The sequence below is a fragment of the Rana temporaria genome, chromosome 3 (assembly GCF_905171775.1).
Source record: "Rana temporaria chromosome 3, aRanTem1.1, whole genome shotgun sequence".
NCBI lineage: Eukaryota > Metazoa > Chordata > Amphibia > Anura > Ranidae > Rana > Rana temporaria.
In genome coordinates, this window is record NC_053491.1 from 51,833,674 (window position 1) to 51,856,746 (window position 23,073).

Sequence of the window (23,073 nt, forward strand, 5' to 3'; positions counted from 1 at the left end):
CTGCACAAGGATTTCAATCTAAGTCATACATCACCAGGTGCGGTGCTCTTGTCATTATACGGATTTAAATGGCTGATGTAAGACTCCCACCATGGATTACATATACACAGGGCCGTCTTTAATATTGATTGGACCCTGGGCAAAAAAATTCTTGGGCCCCACCCCCCCATGCAATTTCGCTTTCCAAATGCTCTGAGACATACAATAAATATCAGCTAGACTTATTGGGCTAGATTCACATAGATCAGCGGATCTTTAGATCCGCGTGACCTATGTGATTTAAGATCCGCTGGCGCAAGTTTGAGAGGCAAGTGGGTAATTCACAAACCACTTACCTCCAAACTTGCGGCGGCGGATCGTAAAACCCCCAGCGGAATTCAAATTCCGCGGCTAGGGGGAGTGTACCATTTAAATCAGGCGCGTTCCCACGCCGATTTAAATGAGCATGCGCCGTCCGCGAAATTTCCCGGCGTGCATTGCTCCCACTGACGTCACTAGGACGTCAGTGGTTTCGGCGTGAGCGTAACTTGCGACGCGCGGGTTTCTGAATCGACGTATGCAAACGACGTAAAAAAAAAAAATTGACGCGGGAATGACGGCTATACTTAACATTGGCTGCGCCTCATAGAAGCAAGGGTAAGTATACGCCTGGAAAACCGCTACGGAAACTTCGTAACAACACTGCGTCGGGTCCGCGTACGTTCGTGAATTGGCATATCTCGCTGATTTACATATTTCTCAGCGTAAATCAGCGGGAACGCCCCCGGGCCATTTTTAAATTGCAGATAAGATCCGACGGTGTAACACAGTTACACCTGTCGGATCTTAGGCATATCTATGCGGAACTGATTCTATGAATCAGGCGCATAGATACGACGGGCCTAAGTCAGAGATATGACGGCGTATCAGGAGATACACCGTCGTATCTCTCTGTGAATCTGGCCCAAAATCTGTTTACTGCATCAGATCAGGCAGCGATTGTGATTGGTTGCCAGAGGCTACAGCATATCATTACCACTTACTCACTGGTTGCTAGAGGTTACAGCGCACAATACGACTCACTGATTAGTTGCTAGAGGTTACAGCCCATGATTTCTGCTTGCTGATTGGTTGCTAGAGATTACGGTACAGTGATACTGCTCACTGATTGGTCGCTAGAGGTTACAGCACATCATCTCCTCACTGCAGAGGGGCATGATATACATATGAATGCCACCTCTATTTACATATGAATGCCGCCGGCCACCAGTAATTACATATGAATGCTCCCGTTCTTTGCATATGAATGATGGTTATTTACATTGTAAGATTGGGGTGATCAGACTCCAGCGGTAGGTGCATTTTTAGTGAGTACGCCAGTCCAGAACTGAATACATCAGTAGCCCTCACAGGGGGGTTCCACCATTACTGCATCTCGCATACTCAATACTTTAGCCTCCTGGCTTTCATTCTTGCCATCCGGCTGGTTCAGGCCTTTAGCCTAGGCCTTAGGTCTGCTCCTCAGAACAAACAGAGTTTTCTAGAGTTAAGCTCTCTCCTAGCTTTCTCCTGATTAAGGATGAGCTCCGACGTGTTCGCATAGAACACTTGCGGAGCCCGCCAGGAAGTCGTCACCCGCGCTGCGCTAATCACAGATAGGCAGACATTTCCCGATGCTCGGCTGTGATTAGCGCAGCGCGGGTTCCCGACTTCCTGGCGGGCTCTGCACGTGTTCTATGCGAACACGCCGGAGCTCATCCTTACTCCTGATCAGTGCCTTGCTGCTCAATCACCAATGACATCTGCCTCCTGCAGACATGCATGCTCGGCTGCAACCATGTAGTGTCTAACTCCTCTTAGAGGGATGGGAGTCCACCTGACTCCCGGGCACAGACTTCCTGTCTGTTGGGTGGGGCCCTGAGCCATAGTCAGAGTACAACTAAATAACCCAACACACAGGTGTGCAATCAGCGTGCCTTTCTCTCCCAAATCTGGCGTAAACCAGCAATCTTTCAGGTAGCACAGGGTCCCACCGCCACAACATGTAAACACAGGGCATGCAGGTGAGTCATCTGTACACAACAATAGGCCAAATCTGGGCAGCATTAGTAACAGCACTTCACACTGAGATATCGGGACACAGCACATGACTAAAACTTCAAGGGACAAGGGAATTTAAACTGGGATAGTTGGCAAGTATGAGGCAGCTGCTTTAGGCAGCACAACAATGACAGGGCCCAGGGCAGCTTCCCCTTTTGCCCTGCCTTAAAGATGGCTCTGCCTATACATACTAATAAAGGTCTGATGTATCTAATCCCAATTAAAAAATTGACATCAAATGTATTTCTTTACTCCATCATTGTAACACACATTCAACAAAACCGAACAGTAAACAGGATATTTAAAAAATGGAACAAAAACAAACCTTTTAACTTTAAGGTCAACAAATGACAGGCAGCTGGAAATGGAAAAACTTAGCAAGAAAACATAAGAGAAGAGTATCAAGCCACATGCTTCATCTAATATGCTGGTTATGTTTTTCCTTACATTCCATTCCTTCCAAATCTATCAAAGCTCCCACTGGGCTCTAATGTGTCTTAAAACCTCAATGTTATTTTCACTCCTGAAACTCTATGCAGCCCCAGACAGACACCTAACATCTGGCATGGGAGCAGGGTGTGCCTGCTAGGCATGATCAGCTGTTATCTAAATGAGAACAAAACCCAACCAAACACACTTCTCCAAGATTCCTCTTAAAACCGTGAATCATTTAAAGAGCAAATTATTAGATGTAACGCTATATTCAGACCAATAAATTCACAAACCAAAGAAAATCTCAGAGTTCGGAGGATATTCCATAATCTGATTAATGGAGTATAGTAAAACTCTACTATCACAAGCCATGATTTTACTGCCTCTGATCATTTGCACTGTGTATAGCTCCTGTGGGTTACTCACTGCGTTTCGGTTAGGCAAAACACTATACAAAAAGCCTTAACCCATGTGATGGAACAATGAAATAACAGAGTGAGAAATTGTGCGGTGTAAAGGATTCAAGGATTACCCTTGCTTACAAAACAAAATGTTAAATCTGATTGCTAACCGTGCCAAATAATTATTACCTCTCCCTTTAAAGTTACAAGTGCATCCGTCTAAATCAGTGTTTTTCAACCCCTTTTTTTTTAGCCATGGCACCCTTTAGAATCTCACACAAATCCGGGGCACGTCAGTCTGAGGGCTTGTCCTCAGGAGGTGCATCACTCACTTTTTGGCGCGTTCCCCTCCTAATACAAACCCGCAAGATCCCCCTCCTAACACAACACCCCCCCCCATCTAAATCACCCCAGCACAAACCCCTCTTCCTACCACAAGCCCCCCCACCCAAATCTCCCTTCCAGCACAAACCACCCCTTCCTAGCACAAACCCCCCTCCTAGTACAACCCCCCTACCAAAATCCCCCTGCCAGCACAAACTCCCCCTCCCCCAAATCACCCTCACAGCACAACCCCCCCCCCCCCACCCAAATCCCCTTTCAGCACAACCACCCCAAAACCCCCACTCCCAAACACCTCACAAAACCTCCCTCCTAGCATAATAAAATCCCCCTGCCACCACAACCCCCCCCCAAATCACCCTCACAGCACAACCCCCCCTCTAGCAGAACCCCCCACCCAAATCCCCCTTCCAGCACAACCACCCCAAAATCATCCCTCCTAGCACAACCTCCCAAAACACCCACTCCCAGCAACCCCCCCCCCACAAACCTCCCTCTTAGCACAACCCCCTAACTCAAATTCTCCTGCCAGCACAAACTCCCTCTCCCACCCAAATCACCCTCACAGCACAACCCCCCTTCTAGCAGAACTCCCCCACTCAGAAAAAACAACCCCCAAATCATCCCTCCTAGCACAACCTCCTCCCAAAACCCCCACCTCCCAACACAAACACATGCCTTCTAGTACAACCCACCTACCCGAATCCCCCTGCCAGCACCCCACCCCCAACAAAATCTCCCTCCACAAACCCCACCCAAATCCCCCCTGAGCACAACCTCCTAAAATCATCCCACCTAGCACAACCTCCCAAAACCCCCGCCTACCAACACAAACACCTCCCTCCTAGCACAACCGCCCCCACCCAAATCCCCCTGCCAGAACCCCCACCACCAAAATCTCCCTCCACAAACCTCCCCCACCCAAATCCCCCCTAAGCACAACCCCCCAAATCACCCTCTCAGCACAACCCCCCTAAAATAATCCCCCTAGCACAACCTCCCAAAACCCCCACTCCTAGCACAACCCCCCCCACCAATCCCCCAGGTAGCTCAATTACCCCCTAAGATCTTCCCTCCTAGCACAGCCCCCCACCTGCACTCAGATTCCCCACATAGGACAATTATCCCCTCAAATCTCCCCTCTTCATAGCATAAATTCTTTCCCAACAGTAGTGACAGCAGCCAAGGGGAGAGAGTCAGGAGGAGGTGTGGGTTGTGCTTTCTATTGCCCCCTCCCTTCCCCAGCTCCAGTCCGTCCTGAAATTGGAGTGATCCTCTATTAACGGTTAACAGGAGGGAGAGCGCAAGGTTAACCCCAGTGTACAGAGGAGGCAGAGAGCTGTGTCCGCACCTCCTCCTGCTCTCTGCTCCTCTTTGTACGCTTGCCAGAAAGTCCCTAGCAACTGATGGTGTCATCGGTTGGCAGGAGGCAGTCAGGCAGCCAGCTTAGCTTTCTCTTTGCTGGTGTTCTGTCGAGCAGTGCCCCCCCCCCCCCATCGAATAGTGCCCAGGACGAACTGCACATGCGCCGTACGTCATAGCACAACATCTGATTTTATGACCATTTTACAAGAACAATTGAAACGTATACAAACAGCGGAGGGAGATCGTAGTTCTCAGATTGTGCCTCGCTGTTGCGGGGTGGCTTTACAGTGTGCTGATAGTCCAGTTTTGTCTGCGTTTTCCGGGGTGGGTTTACTGTGTTGAATGGCCGGTTTTGCCTGTGTGAAAGGGCGGGTTGCAACACAGACAAAACCAGGCCTTCATATCAAACGGACGTTTGATATGACGTGTAGCTCAACACAAACTTTTTTTATCACTAGAAGTTATATGCCCCGTGTAATACTGCTTCCATACTCGCCAGGACAGACGTGTTCCACGCTACTATTCGTATAGTCACTCCATGGGTGAAGGGTAAGATTGTATACAACACATTTTGAATCCTTATGTCCAAACATACCAATTTTCCATGATATTAGTTATAACTATTGTTGTTTTTCTATAGATAAATTTGCTCTCTAAAACACTTGAGACCACAAAACATGTCTAGACAATATGGAAATGCGTCATGTGATAGATCATGAGCATTTGCCACCTGCTATTACTATATTATTATCCATTTAATAGAGAGTGGTTTTACTGCTATATTGTGCCACAATTTTTGTGTATGTTTTATCAAACTATTGTAAAACAATTAACTTTTTAGACCCTCTATGTGCTGATGTCCTTGTACAGTACCATTAAATGCCACAACAGTCACCAAAAAATATTTCTGTTGTAATGACTCTAGGACGTAGGTACTTACAGTGGATATAAAAAGTCTACACACCCCTGTTAACATGTCAGGTTTCTGTGATATAAATAAATGAGACAAAGATAAATAATTTCAGAACTTTTTCCACCTTTAATTGTGACCTATAAACTGTACAACTCAATTGAAAAACAAACTGAAATCTTTTGGTATGCACACATACCTGCCATCATTAAACGTGCCTCTGATTAACCCTAAATAAAGTTCAACTGTTCTAGTAGGTCTTTCCTGACATTTTCTTAGTTGCATCCTGCAACAAAAGCCATGGTCTGCAGAGAGCTTCCAAAGCATCAGAGGGATCTCATTGTTAAAAAGGTATCAGTCAGCCGAAGGGTACACAATACGTTTCAAGGCAATAGATATACCATGGAACACAGTGAAGATAGTCATCATCAAGTGGAGAAAATATGGCACAACAGTAACATTACCTAGAACTGGACGTCCTTCCAAAACTGATGAAGAAAACTGGTCAGAGAGGCTGCCAAGGGGCCTACAGCAACATTAAAGGAGCTACAGGAGTATCTGGCAAGTACTGGCTGTGTGGTACATGTGACAACAATCTCCCGTATTCTTCATATGTCTGGGCTATGGGGTAGAGTGGCAAGATGGAAGCCTTTCCTTATGAAGAAAAACATCTAAGCCGGCTAAATTTTGCAAAAACACATCTGAAGTCTCCCAAAAGCATGTAGGAAAATGTGTTCTGGTCTGATGAAACCAAGGTTGAACTTTTTGGCCATAACGCCAAAAGATGTTTGGCGCAAAAACAACACTGCACATCAACCAAAAGAACACCATACCCACAAAGAAGCATGGTGGAGGCAGCATCGTGCTTTGGGGCTGTTTTTCTTCAGCTAAAACAGGGGCCTTAGTCAAGGTAGAGGGAATTATGAACAGTTCCAAATACCAGTCAATATTGGCACAAAACCTTCAGGCGTCTGCTAGAAAGCTGAAAATAAAGAGGAACTTCATCTTTCAGCATGACAACGACCCAAAGCATACATGCAAACCAACAAAATTATGGCTTCATCAGAAGATTAAGGTTTTGGAATGCCAGAGCCCAGACCTGAATCCAATTGAAAATCTGTGGGGTGATCTGAAGAGGCCTGTGCACAGGAGATGACCTCGCAATCTGACAGATTTGGAGTTTTTTTGCAAAGAAGGGTGGGCACATATTGCCAAGCCAAGATGTGCCATGCAAATAGACTCATACCCAAAAAGACTGAGTGATATGATAAAATCAAAAGCTGCTTCAACAATGTATTAGGCCGCGTACACACGATCGGTCAAAACCGCTGAAAACGAACTGAAGGTCCGTTTTCATCGGTCCAAACCGATCATGTGTGGGCCCCATCGGTCAGTTAACCTTCGGTCCAAAAAATTAGAACTTGCTTTAAAATTGAACCGATGGACGCCTAACCAATAGGTCAAAACCGATCGTTAGTATGCATCGGTTAAAAACCCGCGCATGCTCAAAATCAAGTCGACGCATGCTTGGAAGCATTGAACTTCGTTTTTTTCAGCACGTTGTTGTGTTTTACGTCACCGCGTTCTGACACGATCAGTTATTTAACCTATGGTGTGTACGCACGACGGACCATCAGTCAGCTTCATCGGTTAACCGACTGATTGTGTGTACGCGGCCTTAGTGTAAGGGTGTGCACACTTATGCAACCATGTTATTTTAGTTTTTATTTCCCCACGTAAAAGATTTCAGTTTGCAGGTCACATTAAAGGTAGAAAAGGTACGGAAATGATTTATCTTTGTCCAATTTTTTAACATCACAGAAACCTAACATTTTGTGTAGACTTTTTATATCGCACAGATATTTACACATTTTAAAAGTCAGGGGTAGACATGCCGCCAACTTTCCATATCACTCTGTTAAGACGTGGCATTGGCAACTCAAAAATTAAGTTATGCATTATAGGAAGTAAAGGGAATTGTAAAGATGGGCCTCTTGGAGGTACAGGGTTTCTCAGGAGCCATTAGTAGCACATTGGGGGATGGGATGCACTGTAAACATAACAGTCGTTTTCTGCTGTAATTTGCTAGTCTGAGGTTTACAGGACATTAGTTCATTTGGACGATTTTCTGCTGAGGTAGACAGAATATTTTATAACTGCTGTCAAGGAAGGCATATACAGGTCTCTATCTGCAAAGAATTCAGTTCTGGTCCCATTTGATCTAGTGACTATTCAGAAGGAATAATTTGTTTACCTCCCAGTGACTGAACACCAGCTGGGGGCTGGCCAGGCCACTTGTCCTTTTTCTTATTTCATCTGCAAAGCCAAAGCTTTCGGCCACGGGCAGCACAGCCTTAATAATGAACATATCTGTTCCTTCTTTCATCTCCTCCAACAGGACACGACCTTCTCTTTTTGACAGGACGCCATACATACGACCTGTGAAAATGTTCAAGAGAAAACAAAAAAGTCAGTCAAATGGTTTCAATCAGTTTCTGAAAAACACAGCGACTTCATATGAAAATGCCACCAAGAAGCTTGGGATGAGAAAAAAAAAACTTGACTTTGTGATAAAGATAAAAAGCCAAGCGATGCATTTTATGTACCACAAATCTGCTCTTCTGCAAAAAGAACAGAATCATTTTCCGAATTCTGACTCTGAATCTGGCAACACTGAGTAATATGTAAAAAAAAAAATGTAAAATGTTAATTATCATTATTATTCTACAGGATTTATATAGGGCTAATAAAGAAGAACTTCTTAAAATATTTTACCGATTCCTTTGATCCCAATTTTTGGGCAGATGGGGGACATAGCAACTTGCAAAAAAAAGAAAACATGCAATTTTTCTAAAACATTAAAGGAGAAAACCAGCCAAAGTTTGTTTGTATGGATCGTAGGAGTGTACAGTGGAACCTTGGATTGCGAGTAACATGGTTAATGAGCGTTTCGCAATGCGAGCACTGCATTTTATAAATAAAATACTCAATTTGTGAGTGTTGTCTTGCAAAATGAGCAGGATTCAAGCCAAAGCGGTGTGCAATACCGCATTTGGCTTGAGGTGGGGTGGGCGCGCCGGTGCCGAGCATTTTTTCCAATCGGCGCCGTTCAGAAATGCCCGGAAAATCGCGAAAATACTCAGTTTACGGAGTTCAGCCGAGGTGTCCTCGGCCATTTCCGAGTGTTTACGAGGCTCTCCAGCCCTGCTTTGCCTTTTGCCCGCATGCAGTATTGCATGCAATTGATCTCAATGCGGAACAAAACTATTTTCGTTTCCATTGACTTCAATTGGGAAACTCGCTTTGATATGCGAGTACTTTGGATTACGAGCATTCTACTTGGAACTGATTAATCTGAGGTTCCACTGTAAGTTGTTTTACACTCCTGTGATCCGTTTTCATGACGTCACGGATATCAGTCCAGGCACCGCGTCATCCTGACAATGGGAGTCTGGATCCGCCTGGTGCCTGGACTGACACCCATCTCAGTGAGCCGCTGAGAGTCTGAGAAGGCCACTCCCCGCCCCTCCACAGCCCAGCACTCTAGTGAAGGAGGAGGGAGAAGAGCAAAGAGCTGTGACTGACAGTCTGAAGCTCTCTGCTCACCCAGCTCTGAAAACTGATGTTCGATCGCTCGGCTTTCAGTGCTGAAGGGTCGGGGGACAGATGCAGCATCGGAAACCCATGCTGCATCCACCTAGGTAAGTATAAATGGAAGGGGGGGGGGGAAACCCATACTTTTCTTTTAAACATAAACATATCATCAGAAAGTGTTTAATTAAAGACGTTCACTTTTTTTTTTAATTACTATTATTTTTAATTATTTAAAAATAATTATACAGAATGTGTTTTTTTTAATAGAAAAGTAAAAACAAAATGTTTCAAAAATAAATCAGGCATGACATTCTCTATACTGGGTGAGATTTAAGCAGTACACCATGGGGCTGATTAACTAAGACTGGAGAGTGCAAAATAACTGACCTTCAATTTTAGTTTAATTACTATTATTTTTAATTATTTAACAATAAAGATAAAAAAAAAATGAATACATTTTCTTTTTTACAGAATGTTTTTTTTAAATCAAAAAAGTAAAAACATAATGTTTCAAAAATAAATCAGGCACTGAAATCCCTATACTGGGTGAAAGTATGCAGTACACCATGGATTTTAAGCAGTACACCATGAAAAGTGGAAAAAATAAATAAAAATTATGTCTAGCACTTTAATACATAACAAAGGAACACTACAGGTTATCTAAAGAGAGCACAGCAGTGGTTATCTGAATTCAAGGACAAGACCTCTAATTAAAATCTTAGATAAAGGAAGAAAAGTCACGGCTAGGTACATTTTATCTAAGGGTTCTGCAGTCAGGATTTTTACAACAAAGAGCCAATGGGACAGGGGAAAATGTAAAAAGAAGCTTAAAAGCTCCACCTGCTGACTGACAAGGGAAATACATATTTTACTTATCATCTACCCCCCCCCCAAAAAAAATGTTTATATTACTTTTTGGCTTTCCACATAATTAAGAACAATTTATACAAAAATAGTACAAAAGATGTAGCACTGTGAATAAAGTAAAAAAAAAAAAACACCCACTAGTGCATTCGTTTGTGAAGGGAAAAGACTCATATTGAATTCACTTTATTGGCTGTGATGGTATGAAAAGCAGCACAACCTTATGCACAAATGTACACAAAAAGTATTCATACCCCTTGAAGATTTCCACATTTTGTCATGTTACAACCAAATACATAAATGTATTTTATTGGGATTTTATGTGATGGACCAACACAAAGTGGCACATACTTGGGAAGTGGAAGAAAAATTATAAATGGTTTTCAATTTTTTTTACAAATAAATATATGAAAAGTGTGACGTGCATTTGTATTCTGCCCCCTTTACTCTGGTACCCCTAACCAAAGTCTAGTGGAACCAATTGCCTTTAGAAGTCACCTAATTAGTAAATCAAGTCCACCTGTATGTAATTTATTCTCAATATAAATACAGCTGTTCTGTGAGGCCCTCAGAGGTTTGTTAGATAAACCTTAGTAAACAAACAGCATCAAGAAGGCCAAGGAACACACCAGACAGGTCAGGGATAAAGCTGTGGAGAAGTTTAAAGCAGGGTTATGTTATAAAAAAAAATATCCCCAGCTTTAAACATCTCACAGAGCACTGTTCAATCCATCACCCGAAAATGGAAAGAGTATGACACAACTGGAAACCTACCAAGACATGGCCGTCCACTTAAACTGACAGGCCGGGCAAGGAGAGCATTAATCAGAGAAGCAGCCAAGAGGCCCATTGTGACTCTGGAGGAGCTGCAGAGATCCACAGCTCAGGTGGGAGAATCTGTCCACAGGACAACCATTAGTCGTGCTCTCCACAAATCTGGCCTTTATGGAAGAGAGGCAAAAAGAAAACCATTGTTGAAAGTAAGCCATAAGAAGTCTTGATCGCAGTTTGCGAGAAGCCATGTGGGGGACACAGCAAACATGTGTAAGAAGGTGCTCTGGTCAGATGAGACCAAAATTGAACCACTGTGAAACATGGTGGTGGCAGCATCATGTTGTGGGGATGCTTTTCTTCAGCAGGGACAGGGAAACTGGTCAGAGTTGATGGGAAGATGGATGAAGCCAAATACAGGGCAATCTTAGAAGAAAACCTGTAAGAGTCTGCAAAAGACTTGAGACTGGGGTGAAGGTTCACCTTCCAGCAGGACAACGACCCTAAACATACAGCCAGAGCTACAAAGGAATGGTAGATCAAAGCATATTCATGTGTTAGAATGGCCTAGTCAAAGTCCAGACCTAAATCCAATTGAAAATCTGTGGCAAGATTTGAGAATTGCTGTTCACAGACGCTCTCCATCCAATCTGACAGAGCTTGAGCTATTTTGCAAAGATAAATGGGCAAAAATGTCACTCTCTAGATGTACAAAGCTGGTAGAGACATCCCCAAAAAGTCTTGCAGCTCCAATTGCAGCGAAAGGCGGTTTTAAAAAGTATTGACTCAGGGGGGCTGAATACAAATGTACCCCACACTTTTCAGATATTTGTAAAACATTTTGAAAATCATTTTCCTTCCACTTCACAATTATGTGCCACTTTGTTGGTCTATCACATAAAATCCCCCAAAAAAACATTTACGTTTTCGGTTGTAACATGACAAAATGTGGAAAATTTCAAGTGGTATGAATGCTTTTACAAGGCACTGTATATGAAGAAATCTACAAGAATTGCATAAAAATGTTGCATTCGCTTTTAAGTATTTTAGTTCAAAGATTCTTTCAACAATTTCTACAAATGTAAAAGGAAAAGCGTATTACCACAGCTGTCCTCTGTACCAAAATAAAGATGTCTTAGGATTTCCCTTGTATTGGAAATTTGGACTCTCTTATAGAGCAGTTATGTGTTAATGGGCCTCATGCATGGAAGCCCAGAGAAAGAGCTTTTTGTGTTTTACACTGAAACCAGATATTTTTATTTATTAGCACAGTCAGTTCTCTAGCAGACACAAGACATTTTTCTGATTTATTTAGTAAAACTGAAATACCAATAGCAGCCCGTCAGCATCCACCTGGTATGACTCAGTAAAGTGAATTCTAATTGGTCACTGGGCATTATTGCTCTTTGCCTGATTAAGTGATTTCCTCCTTGCACTGGTTACTAAATATGTCCAGTTATGTTTAGAATCAATCAGCGAGGCGCATGCGCGGAGGCACCCGTGATGGCTGCTTAAGCCGGGAGCTCCGCACTGACCCGGTCATCTCGCCGCCCTAGCCCGGAACGAACGGCAGCCGACGGCCCGAATTTTGGCCACACTTCTGGGGGAACCTTAGGACTGCCTGTACATGTACAGCAGCGCGGTCCGGCGGGACCCGAGGACCCGTAATTCGCCGGCGGAGACACCGAGCGAATCCAAGATGGCGACCGCGCCTCAGGTAACAGAAGCCAGCGCTGGGGGGAGACAGGAGGACAGACAAACTCTGTCCCAGAAACCCATTTCCTATGCAGACATGACTGCCCATGGCGCTCCTGCTCTCATGTCTCTCTCACCAGTGGCCATAGTTCCTGATATGGAGAATCCCTCACAGCAGCACTCAGCCTCTCATATCTCCCCCATGGGAGATGCATTATCCCCCTCAGGCGCCATTTTCTCCTCAGGCATACCTGAACCCATTATGCCTCAAAATGCAGGAGAACTTTTCCTCAAACTCTCTGAATTGCTGGAGAAAGGCCTGGCCAACACTGCCAACAAAATAACTAATGACATTAGAAATGACTTTCAAAACCTCGGCTCTAGAATGGAGGTGATAGAACAAAAATTGGATATCACGGTTTCTAGGGCTAATCAGAACACTGACCACATACATGTTTTGCAAGAACAGCTGGACACTGCTTTGAACAGAATTGACGACCTCGAAAATCGTTCAAGGAGAGAGAATTTTAGGGTCAGGGGGATCCCAGAATCCATTATGGACGTTTCTACAGCAGTGCAGGACCTCATAAAGCACCTGCTACCGTCAATAAATGCTCATAAACTAGAATTGGACAGGGCACACAGGTCCCTTGGCCCTCTCAGAAAAGACGGTTCACCTAGAGACATTGTGGTAAAGCCACATTACTACACAGTAAAAGAGGAAGTAATGAAAGCCTCACGTCAACATCCCTCCATCCTGTTCCAAGGAGTCAATGTACAAATCTTTGCAGACATATCCCCTCTAACCATCCAAAGGCGTAGGGCCCTGAAGCCTTTACTTTCTATTCTGATGCAGAAAGAAATCCGGTACTGGTGGGCCTTCCCATTTGCCCTGAAATTCTCACATAAGGGAAAAACTTATTCCTTCACATCTCTTCCTGAGGGGGAAAAACTTCTACTCTCCCTGAAGCTTATCACGCTGGATCCAGCGATGGACACCTCCACCCCACAGGCAGGATCGTCCAAACGGCCTACTCCTACCAGCCCTATCTCACCGTCATGGAAATCCAACAAAAGTAGACGTATTAAGGACTCAGTCACAACCTGACTTTGTTTTTTTTTGTTTTTTTTTTTCTGTGTCATCAGATATGTGCTCCTTTTAGGGTTCCTGGAATGTCCATGATGGGGCATGTTTTACCCGGGATTTTCCAACAATTTTGGGAAGATCCCTGGTCCACTTGGTTCCCAATTGTTTCTACCACCTTAGGTTGTCTTTTCTCCTTCACAGGATTAATTTTTTGCAAAACTTAGCATATATTTTGCATACTAATTGTGCCGCCGGTTTTGGTCCGGGCCCCTTCTCAGTTTGGTGGGAGGGACCGGGATCAAGGCTCCTTTGGTAATTTATTGATAACATCCAAACTTATTTTTTGAACCACTCGGGTTTCTATATATATATAGCTACTGACTCAAGGTCATTAAACCTGGACTTAAACTTAGTAATATCTTGATTATCTTATATAGCATACTGATAGGTCCTAATTGGATCCCTTCCTCTTTGATCTACGGGCTTCGGCTGCCCTTGTTCTATATGTTCTAAAATGTTATAGTTTTTGGTATTATATATTAATAATAATTCTATGTGCCTTATTCCTTTTAGGGATGGCTATGACCGGGGCAGATGCCTTGTGCCCCCGTCCAACCCTCGACTGTGGATTTTCCGCTGTCGGGAGTTGGTCTGGTAACCCTTGATTTGGGTTACGTGTATGTTTTGTTTGGCGGGAGGGGGTTGGGACTTTTTCCACCTCACTCTCGCCGGTTTCATTTAATATGCTTTGTCATATGTTCCTTCTTTTTTCTCTTCTCCTGCTTTTCTTTTTCTTTTTCTGAGGTTGCCAAGCTGCGGACACAGTTCCTTACTAGCTCTTCACCGGGTCCAGGCCCTATATATGCCGTCTGCTCTCGGATCCCACGCCTTCTATCCCCCGGGGTAAGTGCACATAGCTACCATACGCTCTTGTTATTTGTTGGTCATGTCACGTAACTCCACTTCACCTCCACTTCTTAGAGTAGTATCCCACAACGTCCAAGGTCTAAATTCCCCTGTCAAGAGGAAGAAAGTGTTCCAATCCTATCGTTCCCAAAAACTAGAAGTACTTCTTTTACAAGAAACCCATTTCCCTACAAGTTATTCCCCTTCATTCATCCATACTCACTATCCTCAATTCTTCCTGGCAAATGCAGAGGACAAGACGAGAGGGGTTGCAGTGCTCTTCGCTAAATCTTGTACATTTAAATCACTATTAGTGCACAGGGACCCTGAAGGGAGATTTATCCTAGTAAAAGGGTGGATAGATGAGCAACTTTTCTCCTTTGTGTCTTATTATGCTCCTAATAGAGGGCAACTCAAATTTTTTCAGTCAATGTTCAATGCCTTAGAAACACTCTTGGAAGGGATAGTTATATTGGGGGGAGATTCCAATGTGGCGTTCGACCAGAGTCTTGACAAGTCCAGACCTCTGTCTTCACAATTGACCCGTCCAACTAGGACTAGTTCGCAAATAGCTAAGCTGATTTTTCAGCGAAATCTAGTGGATGTTTGGAGGGAATTTAACCCCTCTAAAAGGGATTATACCCATTTCTCCAACCCTCACCGCTCATACTCGAGAATAGACCACATCCTTGTTTCCTCGAGACATGTCCCTTTGATCACTAAAGCACGCATAAAAGAGACAGCTCTTTCTGATCACTCAATGGTGATATGCTCCCTTCAAAGCAGGTCAGGCGACTTTCGTCATTTTCACTGGAAGCTTAATGAAACCCTCCTTAAAGACCCATTAGTTGTCTTGGAAATTGAGAAAGCACTTCAGGAATATTTTAACTTAAATGATGTTGAGGGGATCTCAGCTGAGACTCTATGGGCTGCGCATAAGGCTACGATCCGTGGTAAGCTTATACAAATTGCGGCTAAAATAAAAAAGGATAAAGCTTTGGAAATTGACAAATTGGATAAGGAATTTACAGATTTATGCAAACGGCACAAGAAAGATCAAGCTACGATCCAGATTTCCCAACTGGACGCTGCTAGACTAGCCCTTAACTTAGCGCTTACTGTAAGGGCTGAGAGGTCCCTTGGGTGGAGCGGAGCGAAATTTTACCAACACAAGGATCGAATGGGTACTATGCTAGCCACCAAACTTTCACCGACTTACCGCACATTCTCTCTCCCAAAAATCAAAACTCGCGAGGGGGCTACTACCCGTAACCCCGAAATCATTCTCAAAACTTTCCAAGAATTTTATTCTGAACTCTACCAAGCCGGTGACTCAGCTGGGATCCCGGTGATTCAATCCTATATCGACAAACTGCCTATCCCTAACCTTCACATTGATCATGTGAAGCTTATGGAGGCCCCCATATCTGTGAAGGAAACCTTGGATGTGATTAAAAATTTGAAGGGAGGTTCAGCTCCTGGGCCAGATGGCTTTTCGGCCCCTTATTATAAAAACTTCGCAGATACTCTTGCCCCTCACCTTACAAAATTTTTCAATTCTAAAAGAACGGGGGAGGACCTCCATCCTCAGCTGAACGAGGCTTTCATATCTGTTATCCCCAAACCTGATAAGGACCCGGAACAGGTGGAAAATTACAGACCCATCTCATTGATCAATAACGACGTGAAAATTCTCACAAAAATATTAGCTAACAGAATAAATTCATTTATCACCCATTATATACATAAAGATCAAGTAGGCTTCATACCGGGGAGACAGGGTCCGGACCAGATCAGGCGGGCGATAGATGTGGTTTCGTTACTACAGTCGGGATGGGATGGAGGTCCTTCCCAGGAGGGACTGCTTCTGTCGTTGGACCTCCAGAAGGCCTTCGATTCTATATCTTGGCCTTATCTATTTGAGATCCTGAAACGGTGGGGGTTTGGAAAGAATTTCCTGGGAACGTTGCGCTCCTTATACTCAGGACCGCAGGCGAAGGTCAAAATGCAGGGATATTTCTCAGATCCTATATTGATCAAAAGAGGGACCAGACAGGGATGCCCCCTGTCTCCTATCATTTTTGCTGTGGCAATAGAAACATTAGCTATTGCCATCAGGTCCAATCAGGATATTAATGGAGTTTCTTGTGGACAGCAAACCCACAAATGCGCTTTGTTTGCGGACGACTGTCTCCTATTTGTCACCTCCCCGGGAACATCCTTGAATGCTATTTGTAAAGTGCTTGACTCATTTGGACATGTCTCGGGATTAAGGGTCAATATGAAAAAATCAATGGCATTGAACATAAATGTACAACCTATAATGGTAGAGCGACTGAAGACTTTGTTTAGATTCCAGTGGGCGGACTCCTCTATCCGTTACCTGGGGATAAACCTGACTAATAAATTTGAAAACCTTTATCAGGCCAATTTCCCTCCTATGTTCCGCAAACTCGAAACTGACCTACAAACGTGGGCCACCCACAAAATATCCTGGCTAGGAAGGATCAATTCGGTCAAAATGACTCTCCTACCTAGACTGCTATATTTATTTAGATCTCTCCCCATTGCAATTAGGAAAGACCAACTTAAAAAATTCCAGGGCAAAGTGCTGAAGTTTATATGGAATGGTAGAGGATATAGGTTGCCCCAAAATGTTTTATATGGACCCGTAACTAAAGGAGGTCTGGGTTTACCACTTCTTTTTCGTTACTATCAGGCAGCTAGATTGACCCAACTGTCATCCATCTATTCCTGCCGAGAGAAACCAGATTGGATTGAGATGGAGGGTCAGGCGGTTCCTAATAATCCCCTGGATGACCTGCTCTGGTGCTCCCAAAAACTAAGACCGGCCATAATGGCCCCAACACTCTCTCAGGCATTCAGGTTTTGGGATGACTTGCGGAAATCTCCTGCGATAATCTCCGATATGCGACCTCTAGCTAATCTGTTCCAAATCCCCCACTTTAATCCAAATAGAGACCCTACGATTTTTAGATGGTGGTTGGACAAGGGACTTTATAGAATTGGACACTTTCTCTCCCCAGTGGGCCTGATCTCAATGGCACACTGTGTGGGATCCTTGGGTATGCCGGACTCTGAAAGGGATAGATATTCCCTGATTTCCCATTTTATTACATCACTTTGGAAAAATAAACCAAATCCCCCTGAGTTCACCCGTTACGAAAAATGGTGCATTAGCACTGCTGAACAGAAAGGTGGAATTTCTATTATTTATAACTCACTATCGGATCCTACTTCCAAATTTTCTTACATGGAGGCGTGGGAGAAAGATCTACGGATGTCCTGGACCCTGGAGAAGTGGCATGAGGTAGGATTGAGATCCTCCAAAGGTCTTATTAATATCTCTTTGATTGAAGCTAACCTTAAAGTATTAATGAGGTGGTACTTGGTCCCTTCCAGACTAGCAGCTATGTTTCCAACCACATCTCCATTGTGTTTCCGAAATTGCCAAGCCCAGGGTTCCATGTTACACATTTGGTGGGAATGCCCAAAAATAAGGGGATTTTGGAACAAAATGTTTTCTCTCATCAGAAAGGTAACTGGTGTTCCGGTTGAAAAATCTCCCCAAATAGCATTACTGGGGGTCGGTGTTCCCCGAGCCTCTAAATATGCTCAAAGACTAATAGCCTTCATGCTCACAGGTGCCAAAATTACGCTGGCGGGTGCTTGGAAACAACCTACTGTCTCTGTTCAGATGGCCAAGAGGAAGATCTCTTGGATCATGCACCAGGAGAAGATGGTAGGCTCGATACTTAATTCTTCCAAAACCTTTGAAGCGGTGTGGGAGCCCTGGGCTAGACATTTAGGTTTACCTACGATATAAAGATAAGAGAGGGTGGAGTTCCGCCTGCTTGTTCTTGTCCTTGGCTCTCTGCTCTGGTTGTTTCCAGGGATTGTGGCCCGGTCAGTGTAGTCTGTAGCTGGCAACCTCAACCTATACTCTTTTTTTCTTTTCCTTACTAAGTCTCTCTGACCTTTTACTTTCTTTCTTTCTTTCTTCTTTCTTTCTTTCAGTTACATCTTCATATAGAATTGGAGATAAAGTAGTCAGTTTAACTTTAATGATTTCACTGGAATATTTATGGTAATTTTTGTTTTTTTATTTTTTTTATTTTGGTTGTTATTTTTCCCTTCTTTGCCGTAAAGTACCACTGGAGATTACTGCCAATTTACTTTGTTTTCTTCTGGTCTCTCCAGCCCTCACTGAAAATGTGTTTGTGAGATAGGATATTCCATACTCTGGGATTTGCCCACGACACTGGATACCTCAGTTATTCTGGGACTGGGGGTTTGTTTTCACTTTTATTTAGCACTTCCAATGAGTTTAACGTATTCACTGATTCTTAGGCACAGTGTGAACCCATTGAGGGTGCCGGGAATGCAGTCAGTATTAGGTGCTATTCTCCCTTTTCTATTTTTTTTTCTCTTTTTAATATTAATTTATTTCCTTATTTATTTGTTTTTGCTCGTTTTTCCTTTCTCTTCCCCTTGAACATTGCAGGTTCGGGGGTGGGGAAGGGTGGGGGGGGAAAAAGGAAAAAAAAGAAAAATGATTATCTTGTTCTTCACATAGTTTTGTCTTTACTATAAAATGATTTGAAGATTCTACCTCTGTACTGTATGTATATCATCCGGCCCCAGGTTGTTCTGGTGGCGCTTGCAATGTACTGTACTGCTTTTCAATAAATCTCTTTAAAACGAAAAAAAAAAAAAAAAAAAAAAAAAAAAAAGAATCAATCAGCATAGGAAAGTACAGGGGAATACCAACATTACTATATAAACATTTTAGTTGTTGTGAAGTCATCCAAATAAAGTCAGGTTTATATTTCTAAAATTAAGTAACGTTGTGAAATTAAATATTTAATCGTGTCTCTATTTTACAGCAGCATTACAGCTATAGACCCTTAGTGGGTGGTACGTAGTGGGCAGGGGTGGTACATAGTGGGAAGAGCTTTCAGTAGCCAATTGGTGAAGGGAAAATTAAGCCAGAAAAGGGTGAAGAATTAATAGTGGAATGACACTTTCAGAAAAACATGCAAATTTGTCCGTTTACAGATAATTTGGAAGTGGTTACAATTAAGCTGTAAAAACCGAATAAGACCTATAGAGATGCCTTCTCTTTCAAAGAACATGAAACGAAAGAGCACTTTTTTTGTGGAGTAATTTACAAATCTAAATAAAATATTATATATATGTACATAATGTTAATGCTGATTTCAATGTGTGATCATTTATTTATTATAGGTACTTATATAGAGCTGTCAATTTATGCAGCGCTTTACATATTTATTATACATTATACATCAGCCCTTAACCACTTAAGACCCGGACCTTTAGGCAGCTAAAGGACCCGGCCAGTTTGATTCGGCACTGCGTCGCTTTAACTGACAATTGCACGGTCGTGCGACATGGCTCCCAAACAAAATTGGCGTCCTTTTTCCCCCACAAATAGAGCTTTCTTTTGGTGGTATTTGATCACCTCTGCGGTTTTTATTTTTTGCGCTATAAACAAAAATAGAGCGACAATTTTGAAAAAAATTCTATATTTTTTACTTTTTACTATAATAAATATCTCCCAAAAATATATAAAACATTATTTTTTTCCTCAGTTTAGGCCGATACGTATTCTTCTACCTATTCTTGTTAAAAAAAAAAAAAAACGCAAAAAGCGTATATCGATTGGTTTGCGCTAAATTTATAGTGTTTACAAAATAGGGGATAGTTTTATTGCATTTTTATTAATAATTTTTTTTTTTTTACTACTAATGGCGGCGATCAGCGATTTTTTTCGTGACCGCGACATTATGGCAGACACATCGGACAATTTTTACACATTTTTGGGACAATTGTCATTTTCACAGAAAAAAATGCTATAAAAATACATTGTTTACTGTGAAAATGACAATTGCAGTTTGGGAGTTAACCACTAGGGGGCACTGAAGGGGTTAAGTGTGACCTCATATGTGTTTATAACTGTAGGGGGGGGCGGGGCTGGACGTGTGACGTCATTGATCGCGCTTCCCTATATCAGGGAACACACGATCAATGACAGTGCCACAGTGAAGAACTGGGAAGCTGTGTTTACACACAGCTCTCCTCGTTCTTCAGCTCCGGGGACCGATCGCGGGACTCCAGCGGCGATCGGGTCCCGCAGCCACGGAGCCCGCGACTGGGCACTTAAAGAGGACATACAGGTACGTGCTTGTGCCCAGCCGTGCCATTCTGCCGATGTATATGTGCAGGAGGCGATCCTTAAGTGGTTAAGCTGTAAAAACTGAATAAGACCTATAGAGATGCCTTCTCTTTCAAAGAACATGAAACGAAATAGCACTTTTTTTTGTGGAGTTATTTACAAACCTAAATAATATATTATATATATGTTCATAATGTTAATGCTGATTTCAATGTGTGATCATTTATTTATTATAGGTACTATAGGTATTATATAGAGCTGTCAATTTATGCAGCGCTTTACATATTTATTATACATTATACATCAGTTCTTCATGAGCTTACAATCTAAGGTCCCTATCTCACATTCATAAATGCGAATACTTGGGCCAATTAACCTATCAGCAAGTCTTTGTTATTGCATAAATCCAGCTTGGACCAATATAGAGGAAGTATGCAATATCTAAAACCTAAGGTGGCCCTGGGGAAGCCAACAATCACTGTAGTAATTGGTGTCACTACGCAAGAGATAGCCGTGATCTTTCAGGTCTTGTGTGAGTGGCTTCCCTTCTACACACTTACCACAGGGGGGGGGGGTCACTCATTCAGCATTGCCATCATTCAAAGAAAGCCTTGTATTTTTTTTTTTTTACCACTTAAGGACCGCCTCCTGCACATATACGTCGGCAGAATGCCACGGCTGGGCACAAGCACGTACATGTATGTCCTCTTTAAGTGCCCAGCCGTGGGTCACGGGCGCACGCCCGCGTCCCGGTCGAAGCTCCGTGACCGCGGACCGATCACCGCTGGAGTCCCACGATCAGTCCCCGGAGCTGAAGAACGAGGAGAGCTGTGTGTAAACACAGCTTCCCCGTTCTTCACTGTGGCGCTGTCATTGATCGCGTGTTCCCTGATATAGGGAAGCACGATCAATGACATCACACGTCCAGCCCCGTCCCCCTACAGTTAGAAACACATATGAGGTCAGACTTAACCCCTTCAGCGTCCCCTAGTGGTTAACTCCCAAACTGCATTTGTCATTTTCACAGTAAACAATGCATTTGTATAGCATTTTTTGCTGTGAAAACGACAATTGTCCCAAAAATGTGTCAAAATTGTCCAATGTGTCCGCCATAATGTCGCAGTCACAAAAAAAAAAAAAACGCTGATCGCCGCCATTAGTAGTAAAACAAAATTATTAATAAAAATGCAATAAAACTATCCCCTATTTTGAAAACACTATAAATTTTGCGCAAATCAATCGATAAACGCTTATTGCGATTTTTTTTTACCAAATATAGGTAGAAGAATACGTATCGGCCTAAACTGAGGAAAAAAATGTTTTTTTATATATTTTTGGGGGATATTTATTACAGCAAAAAGTAAAAAATATTGAATTTTTTTCAAAATTGTCGCTCTATTTTTGTTTATAGCACAAAAAATAAAAACCGCAGAGGTGATCAAATACCACCAAAAGAAAGCTCTATTTGTGGGGAAAAAAGGACGCCAATTTTGTTTGGGAGCCACGTCGCACGCAGTGCAGTGCCGAATCGCAAAAACTGGCCAGGTCCTTTACCTGCATTTTGGTCTGGGTCCTAAAGGAGTTGTAAAGGAAAACATTTTTTTTTGCTGAAATGACTGTTTACAGGGTATAGAGACATAATGGTTAACTGATTCCTTTTAAAAATGATTAAAAATAGATAAAAATCAATCATATAATGTACCTGCAGTTTCTAGTTTCGTTTTTGCATGTTGTTTCCTGCTTCTGTGATGTACAGAGCCGCAGAGCCAATACAGGGCAGTGATGGTTTGGAAACTGATTGGTTCTGAGGGGTTTTAGACACACAGTAATCACACCTCCTTGATTAGTGACCACAGAGAGAAAGCTCCCAGCACTGTGGTTATCAGGAAACAGACAACCAGGAAGTGTGGAGATCAGAGAAGAATTACAGCAACTTGAGAGCAAAAACGAACAATGAGGACATAAAAAAAGCACTGCATTAAGGTAAAGGAAGCTATTAAGATAAAAAAAAAATCCTTTACAAACCCACAAGGCATGCTCTGATTGGGCGAAGGTACATATTGTAACCTCATCATCTATGATTGGTGGCAGTGACTACCTCATGTAGTCAGTGTGCAGTTGAGTGACACCTGTGTGCATAGAATCTGATGGGACCTGGAAGATCACCGCTATCAGGTATGGGATATGCATACTTGCATATGTCCAGCCTGGGCCAATGTAAGTATGCAACACTGATCACTCCTGGAGTTTATGATAGACCAACACAAAGTGGCACATACTTGTGAAGTGGATGGAAAATGATAAATTGATTTCAAAATGTTTCAATACTTTATTGAACCACCTTTCACTGCAATTACAGCTGCACGTCTTTTTGTGTATATGTCTCTACCAGCTTTGCACATCTAGAGAT

General features: G+C 43.0%; 1 protein-coding gene across 1 annotated transcript in view; it reads right to left on the minus strand.

Annotated features, from left to right (window-relative positions):
* Positions 1 to 23,073, minus strand: part of EFL1 (elongation factor like GTPase 1) — a 623,792-nt gene that overhangs the window by 39,420 nt on the left and 561,299 nt on the right. The window contains exon 19 of the mRNA XM_040342558.1: positions 7,784 to 7,968. Coding sequence (XP_040198492.1) covers positions 7,784 to 7,968 — 185 coding nt within the window. The remainder of the gene's footprint in view (positions 1 to 7,783; positions 7,969 to 23,073) is intronic.